General features: G+C 37.1%; 3 protein-coding genes across 3 annotated transcripts in view; 2 read left to right on the top strand and 1 right to left on the bottom strand.

Annotated features, from left to right (window-relative positions):
• Positions 1-1,088: 1,088 nt before the first annotated feature.
• The window catches only part of LOC115428086 (glutamic acid-rich protein-like), a 657,495-nt gene continuing 635,457 nt past the window's right edge, over positions 1,089-23,126 (bottom strand). The window contains exons 5-6 of the mRNA XM_030146916.1: positions 5,089-5,514; positions 1,089-1,983 (exon numbers count right to left, since the gene is read on the bottom strand). Of these exons, the coding sequence (XP_030002776.1) occupies positions 1,313-1,983; positions 5,089-5,514 (1,097 nt within the window). The 3' untranslated portion in view covers positions 1,089-1,312. The remainder of the gene's footprint in view (positions 1,984-5,088; positions 5,515-23,126) is intronic.
• On the top strand, positions 11,720-15,715 carry LOC115428096 (gastrula zinc finger protein XlCGF57.1-like). Its single transcript, XM_030146929.1, has 2 exons — positions 11,720-11,877; positions 14,350-15,715. Exons 1-2 carry the CDS (start codon positions 11,772-11,774, stop codon positions 15,627-15,629), a joined length of 1,386 nt encoding a protein of 461 aa, XP_030002789.1. The 5' UTR covers positions 11,720-11,771; the 3' UTR covers positions 15,630-15,715.
• The window catches only part of LOC115428109 (gastrula zinc finger protein XlCGF8.2DB-like), a 41,699-nt gene continuing 36,884 nt past the window's right edge, over positions 18,312-23,126 (top strand). The window contains exon 1 of the mRNA XM_030146949.1: positions 18,312-18,437. The gene's annotated coding sequence lies outside the window, so the exon portion shown is untranslated. The remainder of the gene's footprint in view (positions 18,438-23,126) is intronic.

The following is a 23,126-nucleotide window of genomic DNA, read 5'->3' as shown; positions in this document are numbered from 1 at the left end:
ATGTTGAGATATCAGATGAACTACATTCTCAACAGTCATTTCACATGTTGACTTAACTGTTGAGCAATAACAAACTTAATGACCCAGAGGTTGTGAGTTTGATTCTTCCAACTTTGTCATACCAGTCAGACATTCTCTGTAATTTCATGTTACTAAAGGACCCACATTCACATGTCCTGTATGTATGAATAAACTCCAAATTCATGATCTGCGGAAGTCGTTATCTGTCAGAGATTAGACAGACTCATCAGCTCAGCCTCTGTTCATATCAGCACCCTCTGGATCTGAATTCCAGGATAACTGGATGTAATTATAGGCTTTATAAACACATTTCCTCCATCATATGTATCCGATCATAATGTTTAGAGCTGAAATGCGTCTGACTGAACAGCCAACAGGTTTCACTCTAAATGGATTCTCATATGTTCAATCCATTTTGACTTCATGCAAATATTTTACAATAGTCGTTTTGTTTACGTTTCATCTGTCCTGTGAGAAAATGTTGCACATTCTGAGGAACCAGCCATTCTTTCTCCTGGGTGGATTTTTATGTGTCTAATATATCGTGCCTTAACACTAAATTTTTCTGTCACATGCAGAACAATGAAATGGTTTCTCCTCTGAATGAGTCAACATATGGGCCTGTCGAGTCTGTTCATGTCTAAAACTTTTCTGACAAACTGAACAGCTGAATGGTTTTTCTCCCGTGTGGATTCTCATGTGTATAAGTAGGTTTGACTTCATCGTAAATTTTTTACCACATTCTGAACATTCGAAGGCTTTCTCTCCTGAATGAATTACCATATGTTTCTGTAGATCATTTTTATGTATGAAACTTTTCTGACAAACTAAACAGCTGAAAGGTTTTTCTCCTGAGTGGATTTTCATGTGTCTACTAAAACGTGCCTTCATGAAAAAATCTTTACCACATACGGAACAATGAAATGGCTTCTCTTCAGAGTGGGTTAACATATGCGCGTGTCGTACCTGTTTATGTCTAAAACACCTCTGGCAAACTGGACAACTGAAAGGTTTCTCTCCTGTGTGGATTCTCATGTGTCTATATAAAGTGGACTTCTGGGTAAATTTCTTATCACATTCTGGACAATCAAATGGTTTCTCTCCTGTGTGGACTCTCATATGTTGCACAAAATGACACCTCCATCCAAATGTTTTACCACATTCAGAACAGCTGTATTGTTTCGCTTTACTCCCCATGTCACTTTCAGTAAAGTCATTATTCATTGTCAACTCTGCGGTTGTTTTGACATCTTGTGTCATGTTTGTCTTCTTAGAAAATGTTGTTCCATGTTCAGAAAGAACCAACCAGTCTCTCTCCATTGTCCGTGTCTATATGTCTCTCCAGATAACTCTTGTTGTTGAAAGTTCGTTTACAGTTGGACTTGGACTTACTGCTTTGGACGTTTCTATATTTTAAGTCTATCATGTGAATGAGGTTAATGTCTGGTTCTGATCCTCCACAGTCCTCTTCCTCAAATTCTGTTTCCATCTGTTCAGTTGACCTGTTGGCTATAAGCTTTGGTTTTTTGTTAAATTGCATCTGAGGTTCCGTGTTCGGTGTCCATTCTTCATCACTGTCCTCAGTTTCCTCAAAGTCTTCAATCTGCTCATCAGTAGAACTTTGTAAATATCTAATTGGATGAAAGCTTCTTGCTGGTTCTGATCCTTCACAGTCCACTTCATCTGCTTCCTCTCTTTTCTCCTCAGTTTGTCTTTGATGAAGCTGTGAGGACAGATCTTCCTCATCATCATCATCATCATCTTCACTCTTCACAAGGACAGGAGTGGATGTGAACTTGGTGACATCAGCCTCCTGATTGGTCCACACTTCCTCTTGTTCCTCTTTAATGTGGGGTGGTTCTAGATCCTCCTGGTCCTGATCCACATTGGAGCTCCACTCCTGTTGCTCAAGGGGAATTTCTACTTTAACCACTGACAGGTGATGGACGTCTGGAGGACAACCTGAAAGCAGTGGAAGCAGAGTTTTGTCATGAGAGAGAGCAGTGAGTTCTGTGACATGATTCCAGCGTTAGGGCTGCATGATTTTGGCAAAAAAAAAAATCCCGATTTTTTCCTCTAAAAACCCGATTTTCGATTTCTATTTCGATTTTGGGTATAACTAGAAAAGACAACAGAAGTCAGCATGTCGTTTTCGTGAGCAGTCCACAATGCAAGCCACTGCTCCGACCTCAAAGCTGTGATGGGATCATGTGATGAACCCACAGTTTTGTTTTGTTTTTTCTCTTCATTAAATCTTTAAAATGAAGTAGAGTATACAAACAATGTATACAACAAGAAAATAACATAACTTTGTCAGGGGGAATACACTATAATAAAATGTCCAAATCAGAGCAAATACTTATGTTTTTTATAGCCTTTTTGTTTCCACATTTATCCAACAGCTTTAAATAAAGTTCAACATCTTACAAATATAAATGATATTTGGTTTTGTGTTAAAGAACTTACATTTGTGAATGAAAAATTTGGCAAGTAAGATGACTAAATTAATTTTTTTTTTTTTTTTTTTAAAGTTGTTTTTTTTTCCCCCTTTTTGGGGTACCTGGGCCCACAGCAGTGATACCAGTGTCAGTCAGTGACAGGCATCAGTCGTGTGTGCGTGGACCAGGTTAATATGAGTGATCCTCATGCGGTTCTATTTAAACTGGAGGATCTGTGTGTGGAACAGACCGACCCAGGACACACTGGAGGGATTCTATCTGTGGAGCTGGTGGATGTGTGTGGGCACAGGGCTGTGTGGGCTCCTCTGCTGAGGCTGATGACCCCGAGACCCAGACCCGGTTCGGAAGAAGACAGTACGGTACGGATCCGTGACAACGGAAGATGAGTGATCCCCATCTCGCTATATTTCAATTGCGAGATCCCTGCGTGAAGCCACGGCTTATATTGCTATAAGTACTGCGGGTTCATGAACAGATTTAACGTCTGTGGTCATTACACGGACTTCTGTGACAGACCGCTGTCACAGGAAGAGCCTATGTCAGCCCGCGGGCGCGCGGAGGCGCGCGGCCCGGAGGCAAAAGAAAGATGAAATCGATTTTACGATTTCCCTTTTTTAAAAATCGTCCTAATTTAAAAATCCGATTTCGATTTAAAATCGATTAATCGTGCAGCCCTATCCAGCGTGGAGTAAACTGTGGAGTGAATATAATTGAAAACTGAACCTTCTCTTTCCTAGCTGGAGCTTCAGACCCAGGTCACAGTAGAAACTACCACAGACCTTAGCTCTGTAGCTCATGTTGTACTGGTTTATTGATGTTTAATGGGTCTTGGTCAAAATAAAGCAGTAAATTCTGACCGTAACCCTAAGCTAAACAAAAAGAACTGTTAAGAAAACTGTTACAATACATTAACAAAAAACAGCATCAGAAGGAGTAGTTGTACAGTTGAAATCTTTATAATGCACTTCCTTGTAGCAGGGTACAAGCAGGTTTGCATTCAGGACTTTCTAGGAAATTTTTCAAAGTGTCTTTGGTCAAATTTCAGACCTTCCATTCACATATGAACGGTTGATTACACAAATCTGATTGTGTGTGAGGTGATCAAAACAGTGTATGTGAATGGTTTGTATGGATGTTTCGTCTTATTGTAAAAATATACAGAAGAAAATGTGTGTCAGCAAAGCAAAGGAAGCAGATTTAGTTTGATTATTAGTTTGTAAAAAGGGGTGGGAGTAAATAAGTTATACTTCTTCCCACTCCTTTTCAAGCACAGAAAAATTTTGTTAGACCATGTTGTGTGGTTCTTTGTTATCTGACGATTCTATGTGCTCAAAATAAAACTACTACTACTACATCTATGTACATTATTGTTATGGAACAGATAGTTTACTTTTGTTTTTGATGTGTATTCTTGTCATGAAAAGGACAGAGTTCATTTTTGTTTTTGATAGGTGCACTATTACTGCTACGAGAAGGACAGTTCACTTTAATGTGAAATGCTGCTGCAAAATGGAATATCTATCCCTGATATGTACAGCAATTTTGTGTTTTGTGTAGGAATTTAGGGTAGGTTAAAGGATGGGGTAAGGGGGCGGGAGCTTATAAATTAAACTTCATCCTGTTCCTTTTCGAATGTTGGACTTTCTTTTATATAAACCTTTTGTTGTTTGGTTTTTATGCAAATTTGAAATAAATAAACAAACAAACAAACATAAATAACAGTCCAAGAGGCCACATAGTTATTGTGTTGAACCAGTCTTCATCATGTTTCAATCCAGCTAATGTTCCATTTCCACTTGTCCATGAACAATGTTTGTGTTACTGACATTCACGCTGTTAAAGCTCAGACCTGAACCCCTCCACCCATGAATGGTTGTGGGAGGCTCCACTTATTTACATCTCCGTTAGATTAAAATGATCAACACTATTAAATATTTGAGTAATTCTGTACAAAGATTTACAAAGAAAATACTAGCGCGTTGACCCGCAGGGAACTACGGGTTCTAGATCCTCTGATCCAGTTCATTCCTTTCCTTTCTTGGTAAATTCCACCAGCATTTTCAGTTGAATAACCTCTCAGCTGGCATGTCTGTTTCTGCACATGAAATTTGACACAATGGAAATGTGGCCCTATTGTTTATCTGTTGCTAGGTAACTCACTTCAATGAATATTCTATAATTCTGGGCATAGCAATGTGATTGTAAGGCAATTGTATTCCAGAATTACAAATATCCCCCAAAATATTGGTCCTATCAACTTGCCGTTTTTGCTAGTCTCTTCCTTGGCCAAAAATACATAATTATGCCGAACTGCAGCAGTCAGCTCTGTATGGATTTTGTATGGTGCCCAAGACACACAAACAGAGTCCACTTCCCTTTTATAATATAAATGATAATATATTTGATTTTGTCTGTGGGATTTTTAAGGCTTTTGAGTGTCAGTTTTAAGGATTCACTATCAATTTTAAGGATAATTAAGGCCTTGAGCTCACCTGAAAGAAAAACCAAATCAGAAAAGCCAGATCATCAACCTACTGTGATCCTGCAGAAGAGAATCAAACTTTAAACCTACAAACTAACAGTGACTATAGAGGTAAAGTGAACCAACCTGTTCTGTTTAACAGGACCTGTGGATTCAGAACGGTATCCAGGAGTTTTCGCTGTTGCTTGTTTTCCTCTTTTGACCGAAATAGTTCCTCCTTGTACTCAGCTAGCGCTCTCTCGAACAGCCCCAGTATCATTTCAGAATCCAGGTTTAGTCGTTGTTGTATCAACACTTTCAGCCTCTGAACTCGAAGCTTCTCTTCCTCCTGTGAAGACTGAGCTTCCTCATCATCTTCACTCTTTACAGCAACAGGAGTTGATGGGAACTTAGTTATATCAGCCTCCTGATTGCTCCACAGTTCCTCCTGTTCCTCTTTAATGTCGGGGAGTTCTGGGTCTTCTGGGTTCTCCTGGTCCTCTTCCAGACTGGGGTTCTGCTCCTGCTGCTGGGAGGGAACCTCTTCTTTAACCAACAACAGCTGATGGACGTCTGCAGCACACTCTGAAATACAGAGACATTATATAAACCGGTGAAAACAGTGGAAATATTGTTTTGTCTTTTAACCACAACCAAAGATATCACTATATTGAAATATATTTTACTTTAGATATTGAAGTTTTAGGATGAATTGTTTTAGTATTAAGTAGTTATTGTTTTAATAAAGGATTCTTTTGTTTAATCTGTTTTACTTTAATAATGTTAATAGTGAGTTCTTTGTGACCAGGATTTATGTCGTACTCTGTTGTAGTTTAAGTCTGTTATCACTAGGTTTAGCTTGTTAAGATAGGAAACATCTGTCTGCACAAGAGTTAAGTAGGTTCTGTTTTTTTTTCTAGATACACGTCTGAACACACACATTCACACACATAGTGTTGTCAAATATAGGTGATAAGGGTAAACTTACTGTTGGCATAAGTTTACTCAGAGTTAAGGCCCCACATCTGTTTGATCTTTTTAGACAACGCTAAGTTAAAGACCAACCCATTTGTACGGACAAGCCTGTCCATTGGGTCAATAAATGTACATTTCATGTCATGTTCGGGGCTCATTTTTTGAGTCCTCAGCGCTGAGTGTCCACCTTATTTGTGATCTGAATAAATTTTGTCAACTGTACCTGTGTATCTGTTATGACATCTGCGTACATTAATTACATTTACATTTTGTAGCCAACATATTCTATTGGGTGGCTTATCTATCTATCTATCTATCTATCTATCTATCTATCTATCTATCTATCTATCTATCTATCTAAGCACTGAGTTTTTTGGGGTTTTTTTTTTTTTTTTTTATGTGACGAATCTGCGGCTGCAACATCTGGATATCATTTGCATGTAAATAAAATCCTGTCAGACCAGATTACTAGGGTTTTGTATAAATAACAGATAAATGTGTCCAGACCTGTTTTGTGTATCAGGTCTTTCTGGGTCCAAACACAGTCCAGTATTTGTCTTTGTCTCTGGTTTTCTTCTTTAGTTCGACAAAGTTCCTCCTCGTACTCTGCTATGGTTCTTTCAAACAGCCCAAATATCTCTTCAGCAGCTGCAGTTAGTCTCTGCTCCACCAGCGACCTCAGAATCTGGACGTTCTGGGACATATTTCACTATTTCTTCACACAAAGTCCGTCAGAAACACAGCTCGTCTCCATTGCACACTGACAGGTATATGATCAGCTAGTGACCAAAGCTAACATTAGCATCACTGAGCTAATAAGAGATAAAAACAGACACAGAATGTGAACAGAACAAAGTCCAATCAGTCAGTTTCATCCGGATACAAAGGTTCTGCTGGTTCTGCCGGTTGAATCACAGACCCTTTATATAGGAGAGAGACAAAGGACTTTGATTTATTAATATTGCAAAGTAAAATACAACACTAGAGAGCACTTCCGGTGTCAGACTGTATTTGACGTCATGACAGCTCCTACAAAATAAAGATGGAAAAACTATTTGGGGGAAGCTGATAAGTGTCTGTCTGTGTCATAGTGAATGATAAATAAGAAGCCATTTGTTTATGTTATGAGCCCCATGAGCATTTTGATAATTATAGTGCTATAGACTCTATTATATAGACTATTATGGATACTTGCACTGAACTCCCACATGCTGTATTTTTCCTTCCGCTGTCACATAACACTGACTGAACAACTGCTTTAAATATATTGCTTTTTATTATTATTATTATTATTATTATTATTATTATTATTATTATTATTATTATTATTATTATTATTATTATTATTATTATTTTACTCTTTTTTTCCATCTGCTGGGTTATAAGTAGGTTCTTCTATGATGGTCCAACAGGCTGAACATAGTCAAACTTTTATGTTCTCCCTGTCAAAGTGATTCTCTCCACACAGTTTTGGTTTTAAACTGATATCAGTACACAGAGGAAAACAGTGAAACACTCAAACAAACAAACAGTGTTTGGGTTTCCCAGCTGTTGACAGGAGCAGAGAAAGCAAATCTGAACTGGGAAGATGCAGCGCTGGTACCACTGGGTTGTTTGTGTGTGTGTGTGTGTGTGTGTGTGTGTGTGTGTGTGTGTGTGTGTGTGTGTGTGTGTGTGTGTGTGTGTGTGTGTGTGTGTGTGTGTGTGTGTGTGTGTGTTTGTGTGTTACTTAAACAGATCCATGAACGTGAGCCACTATAAGTTTATGAAGTTCATATCATCCGAACTATTCCATTTTTACTACCTCATATGTCTGCTGTTATTACTGTTTCAGTCTAAACCTTATTGCAAAAAGCAAAGTTAAAAATACACATTCTTCCTCCTGTCCTCTGTCGAGAGCAGATGTGTTTCTGAGCTGTCCTTGCCTTCCTCTTTTTTTTCTCCTGCTTTTGCCCCTGCGTCTTGTCTGATTTACCCCTCTCCCTGTCCCCCTCCTACAACCAAATCCATTGAAAAAGTTCCATCACATGACCACGTGTACTGTTTATAATGTCTGATGTCTTATGTATGTGCTTGCATTATCTTCACTGTAAATTCTTTCGAAGAAGGAGGTTGTGGCGGTGCACTAGGTTTGCAGCAGCCTGATGCCTGACTTACATCAAACGTTTTTTGTTTGACTGTACTGTGCTGTCTAATGACAATAAATGCTATTCTTGTCACATCTCTGACTGTTTTGCTGCTCTTTCTCTCTCTCTCTCTCTCTCTCTCTCTCTCTCTCTCTCTCTCTCTCTCTCTCTCTCTCTCTTTCTCTCTCTCTCTCTCACTCAGCCACACCTCCTCATCAGTTAACTCTGTGCACCGGTGAGCACAGCTGTGGCTCATCAGGCAGGGGTGTATATATATTCATCCCTCTGCTCTCTATTCTTTGCCAGGTTGTTCTCTACCTTGTGTGTGACTGTCTAGTGTTTTTTCCTGCCTGAACCTCGATCCTGATCCTGACCGTCTCTGACCTGCCCCGTCTGCTGCCTGGATATCCATCTGCCTGTCTGTCTGGCCATGTCTGCCTGTCTGCTCCCCGGTAACCCACATGCCTTCATCTGACCACGTCTCTCTGCCTGTTCCCCAGTTGATCGACCTGCCTTCCGTCCCTGACCACGTCTCCTGTCTTCATCCCTTTGGCTTCGTCTGGCTGTCCCAGTTACCGACCTATCGCCTGTTCTTGACTCTCCTGCTGCCTGCCCCTTGTCTGTTGCTTGTTTGCTGGATAATAAAGACTGTTCATACTGAGCTACTGATTCTGCTCTTGGGTCCTTTGTTGTACTTGTTTCTATTCTATTCTATTCTACAAACTGAGGTGTAATGCCATCATGTCCAAAACTTTGCATTTCCCATCTACATCAATATTCACAAGCCGAGTTTTTAGAGATTTTCTAACTTTGGACAGGATTTCTGTGACCGAAAACATAATTTACATGTGAATGAAAGGCCTAAAAACACATATCTGAACATATACTGCATCTATATTAGTATGAACAAGGCCGTAGATTTTTTTAAGTATTTAAAGTCAACAAAATACCACAGGAAGGTAAATATTTTTTGAAGAATGATGTGAGATCAGGTGATTTAACTAAAACTGTCATCTTATTTTGAAGAAATTGGGTTATTTCCCATTACTGGTTAATATAAAACATGATTTACTATTTAGATTTGCGTGATTTCACTGTTTCTTGTCTGTTTTTCAGGGTTTACTGAAGACGTCCAACCGAAGGTTGTGTTGAAAGAAGAGCAGGAGGAGTGGATCCCCATTATGGAGCAGGACCAGGAGGACCCAGAACCTCCACACATTAAAGAGGAACAGGAGGTGCTGTGGACCAATCAGGAGGCTGATATTAACAAGTTCCCTTCACTTCCTGTCCCTGTGAAGAGTGAAGATGTTGATGAGGAAACTCAGTCCTCACAGTTTCATCAAACTGAGGAGAACAGAGAAGAACAAGATGGAGTCAACTGTGAAGGATCAGAACCAGCCAGCAACTTCTATCCACACAGACATTTACATAAAAAGACTGAGGACTGTGAGGACATTGAAGACAGTGATGCAGACTGGACACCATGCAGGAAATCTGAGTCACATTTAGACAAAAAGACAAAACTTTTAGCGGACAGGTTAACTGAACAGATGGAGACAGAAGCTAATGGAGACTACTGTGGAGGATCAGAAACAAACATTAACCCAAACTACATGAAGAATTTAGAAAGTAGAGCTGCTGAAAGTAGACAGTCTACATCCAAGAGTAGACAAATCTATATTAGAAAGCGTTCTCTGGAAAGACCAGTGGACTCTCAGACAGGAGAGAGACTGGTTGGTTCTTCTGAATGTGGATCAACATTTTCACAAAAGACAAACATTACTCAGGATACCAACTCATCTAGACACATGATGATAAACAATAACTTTAGTGGAAGTGATGTGGAATATAAAATGGAACAACTTTGCTGTTTGCAGTGCAGTAAAGCGTCTGTCAAGAAATCACAGTTCTTGAATCCACATGGGAGAGAAACCATATGTTTGTTCAGTGTGTGGGAAAAGTTTTGCACAAAAGTCAAACTTAACTCCTCACATGAAAATCCACACTGGTGAAAAAGCATGTGATTGTTCAGTCTGTGCTAAAAGATTTACTCAAAAGTCAAGCTTAATTCCTCACATGAGAATCCATATAGGAGAGAAAGCAGTCAGCTGTGCAGAATGTGGTAAAAGATTTGCTCAAAGGTCAGGTTTACTCAGTCACATGAAATGTCACACAGAAGAGAAACCCTTCAACTGTCCACTTTGTCAGAAATGCTTTAAACAGAAAAATAAGGTCATGGTACATTTAGCAACTCACACCGCAGAGAAACCATTCGAATGTTCATTTTGTGGCAAAGTTTTTTTTTGTCACAAGTCAAATGTACAGAATCACATGAGCAGCTACTCAGTTCATCAGAAATGATTTTGACATAACATTCAGTTCCAAAGACACATGAAGTTTCACACAATAAACAGAATCATGAATTGAGATGCAGATAAACTGGAGCAAGATACTGATGAGTGGAGTGAAGAGGGGTCTACTGAGGAGGTAATGGTTTAGACGGAGATATGAAAGGTGGTGTACAGTAAATTTCCAGTTTATTTATTTATTTATTTATTCAGATTGAATTCTCTCACCACAGTTAAATTCTTCCCATAAACACATAAGGTATTGTTTCTGGTGTATGATTTCATTTGCAACAGGAAACACAATAAAAATAATACATATGTGTCAATAAAAATTAAAAAAAAAAAAAATAAAAAAAAAACTATTACAATAAAGTGGAAAAGTTCAACCTTCCAAAATTGGTGGTGGAATTTGAAAATAAAATAATGTTCAATTTCACTCTGGAAAACTCTTGCATGTCATTTCTCTCATAGAACAACCCTCAGTGCCTTGACAGAAGACAAAATCATCATTAAACATGTATCTCAGTAATGTCATGGCTTATCTTTTCAGATCACAACAGTAAAAGACACATTAATTTGCCATTTTTTCCCTGAATTTCTTAAAGTCTGATTTTGCATCATTCACATTTGTTTGTACGAGTTGATGATCCCACAAATTTCAAACAATCCTAAAATTAGCAGAAAGAATTGCAGAAAAAAGTAAATATTTCAAAGTAAACATGGCTTCATAATTCCCATCATTAGGCAGTGTTTCATATTTTTTTTCAGTTTGTGTTCATTTTTTAAATTGAAGGCAATATTTAACTGCTGGAGTCAAGAGCCTGTAGCAGCAAAAAAAAAAAAAAAAAAAAAATTACTACTTCAACAAATACATGTATAGAATAGACTCCATAACATTAGAAATATTATACATGAATAAATGGAAGTGTGTTGACTGTTATTATGACAAAGGAACCAACAGAGTCAAATTAACATTTTTTAATTTTAAAGAATTCATATTTTCTATTTCCAGTTGATCAGCTTCTTCGAATCATGCAAGGCATTTTATTTTGTAGGAGCAGTCCGGAAATCACAAATACAAACCGGAAGTGAGTGGTTGTATTATGTCGAACTTTATACTTCTAATCAAAGTCCGTCGTTTTCTCCTGTAAATAGTTTGTCTTGGTCCATCCGAACCAGAATTGAACCCCTTTATCCGGATGAACCCGACTGACTGGACTTTGTTCTGTTCACATTCAGTGTCTGTTTTATTCCTGATTTATCGCTTGTTAGCTCAGTGATGCTAAAGTTAGCTTTGCTCGCTAGCTGCTAACAGACCTGTCAGTGTGTGATGGAGACAAACTATGTTTCTGACTGAGTTTGTGTGAAGAAAAAGTGAAAAATGTCTAAAATTCAGATGTACGAGGAAGAAGAATATTGTCGAACTAAAGAAGAAAACGAGCGACCGGACGCAGTTTGGAACCAGAAAGTCCAAATACACACTTCAGGTTTGGACATTCATGTGTTTTATTCAAAGTTCAACACTGATGTTAAATTCATTGTGTTACATTATTATTCCATGTGACAGTGAAATGAATGAGCTGCTTAAATTCTATATTGACACTTGTCTGAAAACATGGAACATAAAAATCTACGCAAACAAAGTACTGTGAGGTTCATCCTGTAAAACAGAAGGACATAAAGTATTTATTTCAGACTGCAAAGTGATGTGTTCTGGTGAAAAGTGTAACTGTAACTAAACACTTGAGTCTGTTTGTTAGTTTAGATCTGAACCAAGATGTTAAACCTCCTGATTGGCTCATTCTGTTAGATATAATTATTGTTTTTGTGTTTTTTAACCTTTATTTTATATGATCAGACATATTTATTTCTCATTCTATTTTCTTTAGATACAACAAGAAAATATAGGAAATATGTGCACAATTTTAAAAGACACAGAAAATGGAACTAAATATGTTGTAAAGGGGAAGAAACAACCAGAAACATCTGACATGAGTTGAATGAAACCTGGTCGACATGGACATGAGAACTTTAATAAACCAACAAACAGGATGTTGAACGAAGAGTTTTGCTTAGAACTGTATTTTTATTTTGATGAAGACTTTTGAATAGATATGAATATTGTTTATATTGTAATGATACTACTGCTTATCAGTGTCATACTGTCACGTTATTCCTATTGGGTTTTTTTCTTAGGGCAGCTGTTGTTGTTTTTTTTAATCTGATCACTATTATAAATTATGATCATTTTATGATGGTCATGTAAAAACAAATGCCATCAATAACTGCTTACTGAAAATTATTATAATTATATTATATTATATTATATTATATTATATTATATTATATTATATTATATTATATTATCGTATCACTCTGTATTTTAAGAGATAGTGATAGGGTGGTCTGGGAAATGAATATAGAACATGTTTAATCTGGGTTTTTTTTGCTATTGTTAAAGGGGGTCGAGTCTGAGTTGGTTAAAACTTATATGCAACAGTAATATATTGGAAATCTTTTTTTTTTAATTATTATTATTATTTCTCCGGTGTCTGAGTTTATTGATACTCCAGTCTGTAATTGTCTTAATGTTATAATTCCATTACTGTGTTATTGTATATTTCCCTGAGGCCTCTTTAATACCAGGTTTCATGATTATTCAAGAGTCAAGGTACAAGAGGTTTATTGTCATATACAATTAAATGAGGCTAAAATAAAGAAATAAGTTTAACATAGAAAATAAATAAATTAAATCAAATATAACGTACAAAGATCAGAATGTAGTCAGCAATGTAAAATTCAATTATTTGTGGGAAAAAAAAAAAAAATGCTCATAGTATTTATAATTTTTTTTCTTCCACAAATTAAAGGTACTAGGTTAGACCCAGACTTACTAAATTTGTGAAGCACATGTATCACATCCAGTTGCACAAAAAAGCCTGGAACCATATCCTAAAGAAAAACACTGAGATGAAAGGCAAAAGATTCCAGTCTGGATGGTTTTTAACTATTGAGGATGACAAAACTAACTTCAGTTTAATGAGCTCTAGCTTCAGTCTCATGTGTCACCTTGAACCAGTGTTATCAGTTCTCTGATGTCATTGAATGTTCCCCTAATGTTTACGACAGTTTTGTGGTTTATAGTGAATTTATTAGCTGTGATGGAAGAGACTATTGACATGTTTGTTGAGTTTGAATATTTTTACCTTTGGTAAAGATAGAAATAGATTGAATAACCTTGGTTGACCCTCACGGCAAATTAGTTTTGGATGACATGATGAAGCTAATTTCTTCTCCTTTATGTTTAAAGAAGTTGAGATATACGAAAAGAGATCTCAAAAGTCATGATTGTTTGGTTCATGGGTTTTGTAAACATTTGTGTATGTCTACATTTTTATTGCTATTTCATATCTGTATTTGAATATTCTTCAGATTCTATTACTTTATTTTTACTTTACTGTCACCCTGCATTTTAAATACTGCTTAGAATCTTTAATTTCCCCACAGTAGGATCAATCTTATCTTATCTTATCTTATCTTATCTTATCTTATCTTATCTTTGAATTGTCACTGTCTCACAAAAAAGATAATTTAGTTCATTTTACATCTCATCTCTCAATTGACAGTTTTCACTAAATACTTGTTTATTTAGTGAACTGATTCTTTTCTCCCTTTCGACTCCATTCAGTCTGATCAGACTGTGGTCTACCTTCAGAGACTCCACCCACAATTAAGCTCTTACATGAAGTTTGACCCAAACATCCTACATTTGGTAGACACATGTATCAGGTCCAGATGACCAAAAATGCCTCTTGAAGAGAACATGAATCTTAGTTTATGCAAGTCTGATCTCTCTATATATTTAGACATGAACTCAACCCGTCCGTTTATTGGAAGGTTTACAAACTAAACAAAAAGTTTGTTTTAGTGTCAAAATAAATTGTCTGCCTGTATTTTAGGTTGTCCTGTAGATGTCCAGCAACTGTTGGTGGTTAAAGTAGAGGTTCTCCCTGGGGAGCAGAACTGGAACCCCAGTCTGGACCAGGAGGACCTAGACCCCCCTCATATTAAAGAGGAACAGGAGGAGGTGTGGACCAATCAGAAGGCTGATATCACCAGGCTCCCATCCACTTGTGTCCCTGTGAAGAGTGAAGATGATGAAGAGAAAGTTCACTCCCCACACCTTCATCACAGACAAACTATGGAGAATAGAGAGGAACCAGTTGAAGAGGACTGTGGATCAGGACCAGTCAGCAGCTTTAATCCACATTTAAAAACACAGACTGTTGAGCAGGGCTCGGTGTCTTTAAAAAGTGAGGACAGTGCTGAAAGGGAGTTTTGGAACGATATCTGTGAACATCAGTCAGTAATGAAGTCAAGCGATATAAATGATGAAGGATCTAAAACAAAACTTCACTGCTCTGAGTGTGGCAAAACCTTCTACTTCAGATCAGTTTTAGAGACACACATGAGGGTTCACACAGGAGAGAAACCATTTACTTGCTCACTCTGTGGCAAAAAATTTGCTCGGAAGGAAGCCTTAGTTCCACACATGAGAGTTCACACAGGAGAGAAACCATTTTGTTGTTCAGTGTGTGGTAAAAGATTCAGTCAGAAAGGAAACTTGCATGATCACATGGCGAGTCATACAGAAGTGAAACCCTTCAGCTGTTCAGTTTGTCAGAAAAGTTTTGGACATAAAAGTTCTATCAAGACACACATGGCAGCTCACACAGGAGAAAAACTGTTCCGCTGTTCAGTATGTGGTAAAAGATTTGTACATGGGTCAAGTTTACGTCGTCATGTGAGACATCATTCTGCCAGTGAATGCGACACCAAAACTCAGAGTAACACAAAGAAAAATAGAGATGGTGCTGTAAGAGATGTAGGAGAACAACTCAAACAGCATCTGTGCTCTGAATGTGGAAAAACATTTGTCTGCAGAGCAAAGTTAGACATCCACATGAGAGTCCACACAGGAGAAAGACCATTTTATTGTTCCGTTTGTGGGAAAAGATTTACCAGTAATTCAACCTTAACTGCTCACATGAAGGTCCACACTGGTGAGAAACCATTTGGCTGTTCAGAATGTGGTAAAAGATTCACTCAGAAAACAGGTGTAGAGCGTCACATGAGGCTCCACACAGGAGAGAAGCCTTTTGGCTGTGTAGTTTGTCAGAAACGCTTCAAACGTAAACATCATGTTCAGATACATATGAAGGTCCACACAAGAGAATAGACAGAATGTCACATTCACAGGAATCAGACCAGCAGAGACTAAACTACATGAAGGATAATGATACAGAAATGTTATAGAGGAAAATCTGCAGAAATAATTTCAAATGATTGTTTTGTTTTTTGTTTTTTTTTTAAAAATGATTTTCTATGTTCATTTTTCTTAATTATTTTCTATATGGTGCCTTTTTTTTTTTTTTTAATAAATGAATTTAAATATATCCTCCGTCTGTTCACTTCCCTTTGTAATTAGAAGAACAGAATGATTTTTTTTTTTTTTTTTTTTTTTACTGTGATCAGCAGTTGAGTCAGACAAACAGGATCCAAATGATCACATCAGCTGAGAACTAGAGGTGAAAGAGGTTAAAAGAATCAGATAAGGTCCGCACAACCTGTGAGCTCTTCAAAAAATCACTGTAACTCGCTGTATTTGTATTAATTTGCAGAAATTTGATTATCATACTTGTATGAATTATTATGTATTTAAAGACACTTATAAGTAACTGTTAAAGAAGGCTAACAAAATGATTTGCATCACCTGTCATGTGACAATTACTGTAATTACTGCCCTATATAAACAGCTGTGTGTTATGATCTGTCCCATGTCTGATGAAGGGCTGTGGCCCAAAACGTCTACTACTACTACTTGTGGTGAATAAAAAACTTTTTTGGGGAGCTCACAGGTTGTGCGGACCTTATCCAACTCTTTGATCCACTGTTTCTTTGGGATCCTGCACACCTTTTAGTGACTGTATGCACGTGTCATCACCTCTTTTCGTGAAAGAGGTTAAAGCCACAATAAAAACATTTGTTGAAAGTTTCCATCATCCCTCAAAAACCTACCATGAAATGACATTATGCATTCCAGAAATTAATCTTTGACTACAATAAACATATAATTGTTGAATGTACATGTAAGTCAAGCAATTAATACATAACTTCTAAATCTACATAACTGAACATCAGACTCAATGTAATGAATCAGTAAATGTGGAACTGAACACAGGACAAAAAAACAGCTTTTCGTCTGCTACTGAAGGAAAAAACTTTATAACTCGACTAAATCAGGCTGAATCAAAAACCTGAAATCAGAATTAGTCAGAATCACATCAAGATGTTGAGTTACACTATTCAGACGAAGGTACTGGGACACATTGAATTCAGGTGTTTCACTGGGAACAGGGAGCGGGGCTATAAAACAATGACTAATGTCTTAACATTATTTCATATAACAAATACTTATTTCATCTTTAGGGGTTATTTTGTTGACATTTTTATCTACATACACAAAATGCAGACTTTGCTTTCATTTAATGTTGAATTTTTTTCATCATTATTGTTTTACCTGTAGAAAATTTGGTTGAAATCGTTTAATATCACTGATCTCATCCAACCTGAAAGAAAAAGGCAAGACGTGAGTGGAGGAAATGGAATTTTAGAGATATTCCACTGCCCATCTGTTCGTCTGCTTGTAATGCGGTCCTCATGTGGTTGATCATAATTTGTACTTGAAAAGAACAAAACAGTTTCATCACATGTATCAATGAGTCTCAGTCTGTTAATTCTAGAGTCTAAACATTGAGGAGAATAGAGATCACAAATGTGTTCTCCAATCTGGATACAATGGAAAGTCCAGATTTCAGCTTTATATCATTTTGGACTGAAACAAATAATTGGGTTTATATATATATATATATATATATATATATATATATATATATATGTGTGTGTGTGTGTGTGTGTGTGTGTGTGTGTGTGTGTGTGTGTGTGTGTGTGTATTTTAGTATTTTATATATATATATATATATATATATATATATATATATATATATATATATATATATATATATATATATATATATATATATATATATATGGTGATTTTTCTACTACCAGCTCCAGGTTCTGTCTGTTTTTGTGGATTAGTGCATTAGTTTGTACAAATACAGCTCTTAACAAATATTCCAGACCAGTCTTTCCCTGTTTAAGTCCATCCAGGATCATGAAGTGCTTTAAAGTGGACTCTGTCATTTTCAGTGAGCTTCTGACATTTATTATTTTCAACAGGAATTTCATCTATTGCCATGACAGTAACATTAAAAATGATTTAGTGTATTCATTGTTAATAATCTACGGCAGCTGTGACATAAACGTCACATTGGGTGGTGGTCTAATACGTTAATGTTACTCTAACAATGGAAACTAATCGAAAATGTCAACTCAATACTGCTACATTTTAAAGAATTAATAGTTTTCTGGTTCCTCCTGATCGTCTGTAGTCTTTTATTTGTAGGAGCTTTCGTGACGTCGCGAATCCACACTGCCAGGCCCCGGAAGCACTGAAGAGTTACGTGGTTAATTTCTAAAGGAAGTCCCTGTTTTCTTGTGTATAGTGTTTGTTTAAATCCAACTGAACGAGCAGAACCTCTGTCTCCGGATGAAACCGACTGACTGGACTTTGTTTTGTTCAAATTCTCTGTCTATTTTACTCCTGATTTATCTGTTGTAACTCAGTGTTGCTAATGTTAGCTTAGCTCGCTAACTGCTAACAGACCTGTCAGTGTGTGATGGAGTCAAACTGTTTCTGACGGAGTTTCTGTGAAGAAAAGGTGAAAAATGTCCCAAAAGTGGAAGATTCTGAGATCGTTTGTGGAGCAGAGACTAACTGCAGCTGCTGAAGAGATATTTGGGCTGTTTGAACGAACCATAGCAGAGTACGAGGAGGAACTTTGTCGAACTAAAGAAGAAAACCAGAGACAAAGACAAATACTGGACTGTGTTTGGAATCCGAGAGTCCTGATACACAAAACAGGTTTGAACACATTTGTTTCTAGTTTAGCCAAAGGTCTTACTGAAAATGTAACAGCATATCTATCTATCTATCTATCGTTCTATCGTTCTATCGTTCTATCTATCGTTCTGTCTTTATATACCTACAACTTTTAATGTGTAGACTGCTGAACAACTTTTTTTCTCTACATTTGACATTTTCCGTTCAACAATGAGCAACTTGTATTAACGTTCAATGTAACATTAACAATATACAATAAAAAGCAGAATAAAAAACATGCCAGACACAAGCATCACCAGTCCTTCTGAGACATTTAACCAAAACAAAACATAGGTTAATACATATGCATATTGCATTCACACAAACATTAAATTCGGCTCTGTTTTTATAGAATTAACGAGATAATTATCTCGTTAATTCAGAAAAACAGCCGATTTTTTTTTTTTTTTTTTTTTTTTTCAGAAAACATCATCTCGGTAATTCAGAAAAACAGAGCCGAATTTTTTATTAAACTTGTTTTTTCTCGTAATTACAAGATAATTATCTCGTTAATTTGGAAAAACAGAGCCGAATTATTTTTTTGTTGTGAATGCAATACGCTTCCGTAGGTTAACATCTTGAATTTTCTTTTAAATTTAACGTGAACAACATAAAGTGGGAAAAGGTAAGAGGGCAGCAGAAAAGACACACAGCATGTTAGAGAAAAGAGCGCATTGTCTTCATGAAATAAATGTACATAATAATAAGGGATGCACCGATACTACTTTTTATCAAACCGAGTACGAGTACTTACATTTGAGTACTTGCTGATACCGAGTACCGATACGAGTATTTAATAATCCCATTCCAGTTCTTAGTTTCTTTTGTAATTGTGTTTATTGTGTTGTCATTAGTCTGACTGGAACAAAGTGCTGCTACTGACATTTAATGTGTTGGAATGAGCGTTTCTCAATTAATCCACCAGAGGGCGCCGTTCAGAATTAACCATACTGGACAATACCATGAAGAAGAGTAAAGTTTTTTGAGAAGAAGAAGAAGAGAGTCAGCAATAACAAACATAGAGATGACAGAGGCCACACTACTTTGATACTAATATTGCAGTTTTCACTGATAAGGTTTAAAAGCAGGAAGAGAAAAGAGAAATGAGCCACAAGTTTCGTTTTCACTTCCACTGGCGGTGGTCCGCACCACTTCTTATTACCCCTATAGTATAAGTAGGATGGAAACCAGCTCAGCCCTGAGTAGTTGTCCCTAAATGTGTCAGTAGTTTTTCTCTAACTCACACAGTGACTCTTTGAACAGATCCTCTACCTCCACGGTTCCTGCTGGTATTCTCTGTCTGGATACTCATTCACCAGCACCTGGAAAACAAATGGAATGTACGCAGAGGACGGACAGAACGCTGCATCCGTATCTGTCTGTGTCTGTAACGTTACTGTCAGTCAGCGTTACTTTTATCACCGTCATTTATTTTGAAAAATCTCCACACTCTTCACACTCCCCACACATTATTCCTCCTCCTCGTACCTGCTGCACTGAACTGTGAATGTCACACGGCGTAAGCGGTTATCGGTGCATTTGTATCGGATATCTTGTATGAGTACGAATACGAGTACACAAACTGAGTATCGGAGAGCCGATAACCGATGCCCGGTATCGGATTGGTGCATCCCTAATAATAATCCAAACACACTGGCTGTCCAAATTATTATTCAGTATGGTGGTGCTTCATGGTTCACAGAACATTACATAGATCATAGATTTTCCAGATCACAATGTAGTAATCGTACTCCGAGTCGTCGTCTTCCTTCCGTCTTGGCCTTGTGCTAGTGATGCACGGGTCGTTTTTTTTTTGTTTTGTTTTTTGTTTTAATTTCAACCCGCTTTTGTGGCATTATTTGACCCGCAAATAAAGTGACGTTGTTTTGGAACTGCACCAACCTGACCCAGTTCCACTGATCTGCACATCATTACGTTGCGCTCCATGTTTTCATGTGGAAAGATTAGCGTATCAACATGCGCTGAATGAAGGCTCATGCTCTGTCAGGTGATGGAAGAGAGAGAGAGAATAACACACGACATTGCCGCATCAACAAACTGGCTTTTATGTTAATGCCTTAATACATTTATTATCTTTGTCACTAGTCTTTTCTCATTGATTCCTGTCATTACAAATGATTTAGGTTTTATAGGCTGATAATTACTTCAAGGTCAAGAAAACATTTATTATCTCCAAGGGGGGATTGTTCCTTTCGGACCTGTTTAAATCATCAATTAAATGCCTGTATTATCATCAAAATCTAACTAACTGAAAGTCTAACTGTATTTCCTCGTATCCTACAGATGTCCAGCAGCTGTCGGTGGTTAAAGAAGAGGTTCCTCCTGAGCAGCAGGAGTGGAATCCCATTGTGGACCAGGAGGAATCAGAACAGAGACCCACACATTAAAGAGGAACAGGAGGAACTGTGGACCAGCCAGGAAGTGAATATCACCAGGTTCCCATCCACTCCTGTCCCTGTGAAGAGTAAAGATGATGATGAGAAGAAAGTTAAGTCCTCACAGCTTAATCATAAACACCCAACTGAGGAGTACAAAGAGAAAGCAAATAAGTGAACTGTGGAGATCAGAACCAGACATCCTGGTCCACATGGAGAGCATAAAGAGAAGAACCTTTGACAGTAAGAGTTTACTGGAGGAACACATGGACACTTACACAGGACAGAAACTGGGTGGTTCTTCTGAATGTGAAGCAACATTTTCTCGGAGGAAAAACACACCACAGAAACCAACTCACCCAGAGACATGATGAAGAATAATGAGTTGAGTGTAAGTGATGTGGGATATAAAAAGAAACTGTACCACTGCCCTGTGTGCTCGAAAACATTCCGCTGGAAGTCACGCTTAGAAATCCACATGATGTCCCACACGGGAGAAAAACCAGTCGCATGTTCAGTGTGTCACAAAAGTTTTAGAGACAAGAGCATCATCAGGAGACACATGAGAGTCCACACAGGAGAAAGACCATTCATTGTTCTGTTTGTGAGAAAAGATTTACTTGTAAATCACACTTAACTGGTCACATGAGGATCCACACCGGTGAGAAACATTTAGCTGTTCCGAATGTGGTTAAAGATTTGGTCAGAAGACAAGTTTGGAGTGTCACATGAGATTCCATACGGGAGAGAAACCTTTCAGCTGTCTAGTTTGTCAGAAACGCTTCAAACAAAAACAGAATGTTCAGACACATATGAAGATCCACATGAGAAAATAGACAGACTGTCACATTCACAGAAATCAGACCAACAGAGACTAAACAACATGAAGAATAAAGAAACTGAAACATTTTAGAGGAAAATCTGCAGAAATAATTTCAACTGAGTGGTTTTTTTTTCTTATTTTCTATGTTTATTTTTTAATGGTTTTCTCAGTGGTGCCATTCTGTTTTATGAAATGAATTTAAAAATAACATGTTGTCTCCATCATTAGCACATTCAATATCTTCCTGGCAGATATAACTTCTCCTGACCATTTGGTCACTCCGATATGAACATCTTAAATGATGTACATTTTTTTGGGACACCCTATATATCCTTCGTCTGTTCGCTTCCCTTTGTAATTAGAAGAAAAGAATGATTTTTTTATTACTGAGTTCAGCAGTTGAAGAGTCAGACTAACAGGATCCAAACTGTCACATCAGCTGAGAACTAGAGGTGAAAGAGGTCAAAGCAACAAAATAACAATGTTTATTGATAGTTTCCACTATGTCTCTTAAAAACTTACCCTGAAATCACATTATACATGTTTGAAATTCATCTGTAACTCTATAATAACATATAATGTTGAAATTAACATGTTAAATCTACCTGACTGAACATCAGACTCAATGTAATGAATTAGTAAATGTGGAATTCAACACAGGACAAAATAACAGAGCTTTTCTACTGCTACTGAAGGAAAAAACTTACTATCTCGACTAAATCGGGCTGAAATCAGAAATTTTCATAATCACAGGAAAAGCTTCTTTTTTTTTTTTTTTTTAAACATTCTGCAACCGCCTGTTCATCTGCTTGTACCAGACATGATAAAGAAAAGATCAGAACAGAATATGTTTCATGTACAAATGAATCTCAGTCCTTTTAATTCTAGAATCTGAACTTTTAGGAGAATACAGATCACAAATGTGTTCTCCAGTCTGGATATAATGGAAAGTCCAGATTTCAGCTTTGTATCGTTTTGGATTGAACCTAATATTTATGTCAGGTATTGAAACCATCTGAATGTTCATCATGTATAATTTTTAGAGCCAATAACTCTGATGTGACATGCTGCTATTGAAATATGTTGACTTGTCTAACATCCTGATATGCTGAAGAAATTCAGTTTCCAGATTTGGAATTAGTACATCTGATTGAGGTAGAAACAAATATTTTTCACCAAGAAACAAAATCATTGTTTATCAGTCATATAAATCTAATTGTAAAAAAAAAAAAAAAAATGTTGATGCTAGCAATTTTTAATAATTGAGCTCTTATTTTACTGTCTGTTATTATCTACTACCAGCACCAGCTTTGGCCAATAATACCAGGAGGTTTTTGTTTGTTTTGTTTTGTTTTTGTTTTTTTTTTTTAATTTATTAGTGGTTTAATTTGTACAAAAACATTGCTCAACAAATGTCTCAGACCACCTTTCCCTGTTTGAGTCCATCCAGCC

The sequence above is a fragment of the Sphaeramia orbicularis genome, chromosome 11 (genome assembly GCF_902148855.1).
Source record: "Sphaeramia orbicularis chromosome 11, fSphaOr1.1, whole genome shotgun sequence".
In the NCBI taxonomy this organism is placed as follows: Eukaryota; Metazoa; Chordata; class Actinopteri; order Kurtiformes; family Apogonidae; genus Sphaeramia; species Sphaeramia orbicularis.
The sequence above is the reverse complement of the archived record's forward strand: the minus strand, read 5'-3'. Positions and strand labels throughout refer to the sequence as shown.